The 3177-nt window shown below is 36.4% G+C and overlaps 1 protein-coding gene across 1 annotated transcript in view; it reads right to left on the bottom strand.

The window, feature by feature from the left end:
- Window positions 1-2312, bottom strand: part of LOC106680096 (putative acyl-CoA-binding protein) — an 8813-nt gene extending 6501 nt beyond the window's left edge. The window contains exon 1 of the mRNA XM_014419584.2: window positions 2190-2312. Within this exon, the coding sequence (XP_014275070.1) occupies window positions 2190-2204 (15 nt within the window). The 5' untranslated portion in view covers window positions 2205-2312. The remainder of the gene's footprint in view (window positions 1-2189) is intronic.
- Window positions 2313-3177: the final 865 nt, after the last annotated feature.

The following is a 3177-nucleotide window of genomic DNA, read 5'->3' as shown; positions in this document are numbered from 1 at the left end:
CGCTTGTAGTGCTGGCCCCTGGTGGGATATAGCGGTACTACGTGCTGGCTCGCTGACTGCTACATATCTATCCAGGACCTGGCTTGCCCCTACTTCCTCGCCACAGCCTGGCGAAAAGTACATGGTTTTCACCATTTCACCCACCGCACACCAGGACGAGGGAAGCGGCCATAGGACCCAGAAGTAACCGCGGCATCTTGACTTCCAAACCAGTCACCAGATAAGTGATCACTATTATTTATTATATGAGACCACCTGATACATAACTCTATTTAACTTTATATAATTTTTACTAGAATACTAACCTATTGGCCCTCCCATGGCTTTTAATTGGTCTTATAAAATCTAAGAGCTCATTAACAAGTAGAAAAGTCTCACATTTCACTCCTTTTCCAGACTAATTTAATAGTATTTTTAACAAACATTCGGAATACCTGAAGTAAGGTACGACCATGTATACAAATCTAAATATTTAGAATAAAATATTTTGGGCAGTAGACCTGCTCTCTAGAACAAGTACTCCGTTTATTAAAAGACTCTAATTGGAGAGCTCTTAGCAACCATGTACGACGGGCTACGCTGGAAAGAGCTCAGTTTGTTAGGATTAATACCATACTAGAGTTGTTACAAGTTTGATATGATTATTTTGTTTCTTTAAATATGATTGCCATATTGTAGTTTTAAATTATTGACTTACTAAAAGTATTGTTTTTAAAGTTTATAACTTTTTTTTTAAAGTATGGTTATTTATGTGTTTTAGTATTATATTAGTACTTATGTATTTTATTTTTAGTGTACTCTTGGTCTTTCTAATCTCTAATTTTCATCTACAGGATATTTCAAGGCTAAGTGTAAAAACTGAAAATATGAATCATAAGAAACAAATTCCATATGAAGGCTTCTTTTAGGAAATAGTCACGTCCAAACTTTTCAATGTTGTAAATTATTTAAGTTATAACAAATAAATTAATATATATAAAAGAAAGAAAGATAGTAGGGGGCAAGAAAAAAAAAAATCTAATTGTAGTTAATTAAACTATTGTATGCCAACGTTTCACCCCACTTTATAGGGCTTCATCGGGACTAAAAAAAAAACAACTAAAATTATGTAAACAAGTAAGAGAATAGATAACGTAATAAAATAAAAATAAAAAGTTATTAAGGTATGGCTAAATATGATTTAAAATATGGATCTGGGTCCTTCCAGATCATTGAGTCTCGTAGATCCTGACGGAACATTATGGGTTCAGGGGAAAGCTGCAAAGCTTTGGGAAGAACATCGAATCCCGGTGTCCCACATGCGGAGTTCCTGAAACAACAGAACACGTAATTGTAGATTGCTCCGCCATGGAAGGACACTGAGCCAGGCTGTCGAGAAAGACCGGGATTTTCGGCCTCGAGTTTGAAGGAAGAAGAGAATAATCCCTTCTTTAGGGAGTTCATTTATGGGTGGAAGGAGGTGGTGGTTCCCACTCAATGGGAAGGGCTTCACCGCCCGATATCTGCGAGCCACCGGAAGAAGAGGAAGATGACCCAGACATTAAATCTGAAACTAAGGGTGTACAATACCATGATAAAGGAAGCTCTGATATACGGTTGCGAGACCTGGGCTCTAGCAGGTACCCTAGAAAGCAGAATCGAGGAGCGATCTGGGATAAGAGCCTTAACCCATGGAAGAGAACTAGCAGTGGACTGCTTGTAGAGACTGGTCAGTAGATATCTCATGATGTGAAGTTAAAGAGAATAAGATGTGGCTCGAAGGAATCCATTAGGACGCCTTAACACAACAATGAATACTATTATATTTGGCAAGAGATCATGTGCATATCCAAAAACCAGATGAATGCAGCAAACTAAATAACACCAAGATAAGAAGGCTGGTTTGGGCGGCCAAAGATCTACTCCTACAATGTTTGTAAAGCCAACCAAAAAGAAAATCCAATTCTCATTAAAAAGGAATTTCAAAAAAAAAAAAAAATGTCTTAAATGTCGAATTTTCGAAGCGCTTTCTTTTAAAGTACATTTAATTTTGTTTATTTGAAATAATTGACTACCTCGTATTGTTATTAGTGTCAGAAAATTTGTAAACTATGAAAAAATTAACTATAGGATAAAAAAATAAATAAATAAATATTTTATGAAGTTTAAAATAAACGTTCGGAAACGAAAGTAGTAAGACATAAACTAACCTGTTCTAGAGACATGGTGTTAGAGGAGTGATAAGCGATAGCGATTCGATTTGACGCTTTGTCGTTGACTGATTAACTTGCAGTCGATCCCACATATATCTACACCTATCCCCCCCCTCGCATGTCCTCATGGGGAGGGATAGGAGGGAGATATCACCCCCTCTTTCTCCTTCTTACATCCTTAAATATGTATTTTCAGTTTAGTACGACTTTTCATTTTTGTGCCAGGCTCTTCACACATACACGGAAAAAAAACAGAGCATTTTAAATTTTTTTAAAAAAATCGTTTTCGAGAAAATCGATTCTATAAAATAGCATTTCCGGTCGGTCGATTTAATCGAAAAATTTTCTGTTATATCCCGAAGGTATACCCGTCTTAAAATTTTTTTTCGACATTTGGACAAACGACTAGCCTGGAATCCTCATACAAGACTGAAAAGAAAGGAAATTGCACGTCGATTTCGATTATTACTGTACTTACTAGACAAACGGTCTAAACTTCTAATACATTACAAAAGACTTATCTACATGATTATAATAAGGCCTATCCATATCTCGTATCCAATCCGAAATTTTAGATTGTAAAAATTCGTAAATCCTCAATGATCCTTACTTTGTCACAAATTAAATCATACATAAAGACCTTATAAAAACGTACAGAGTTGATCTTTGGGGCTCCACTAAACCTTCGAATTCCTCTCGTATCCAATCCTTACAATCCTTCGTAAAATCCTCAATGTTCCTTACTTTGTCACAAATAAAATCATCCATAAAGACCTTAGTGTTCCATATGTAACCGATCTAGCCCGAACCAGATATCATTCCTTCCATTATAAACTCCATCACCATCCAAACGCACTAGTTTCTAACTTTGCTTCCTCTTCCATTCCTGACAATCCTCCGAGGCGCCTGAAAAAAAGATGGTCACGAGACTTGCTAATGTAAAAAAACTAGTTATTAGGGGTGGTTTCTCTACACGCCTGTATAA

The sequence above is a fragment of the Halyomorpha halys genome, unplaced genomic scaffold (genome assembly GCF_000696795.3).
Source record: "Halyomorpha halys isolate HHAL.00 unplaced genomic scaffold, Hhal_1.1 Scaffold242.1, whole genome shotgun sequence".
Taxonomy (NCBI): Eukaryota; Metazoa; Arthropoda; class Insecta; order Hemiptera; family Pentatomidae; genus Halyomorpha; species Halyomorpha halys.
This window is presented reverse-complemented; position numbering and strand designations above follow the sequence as displayed.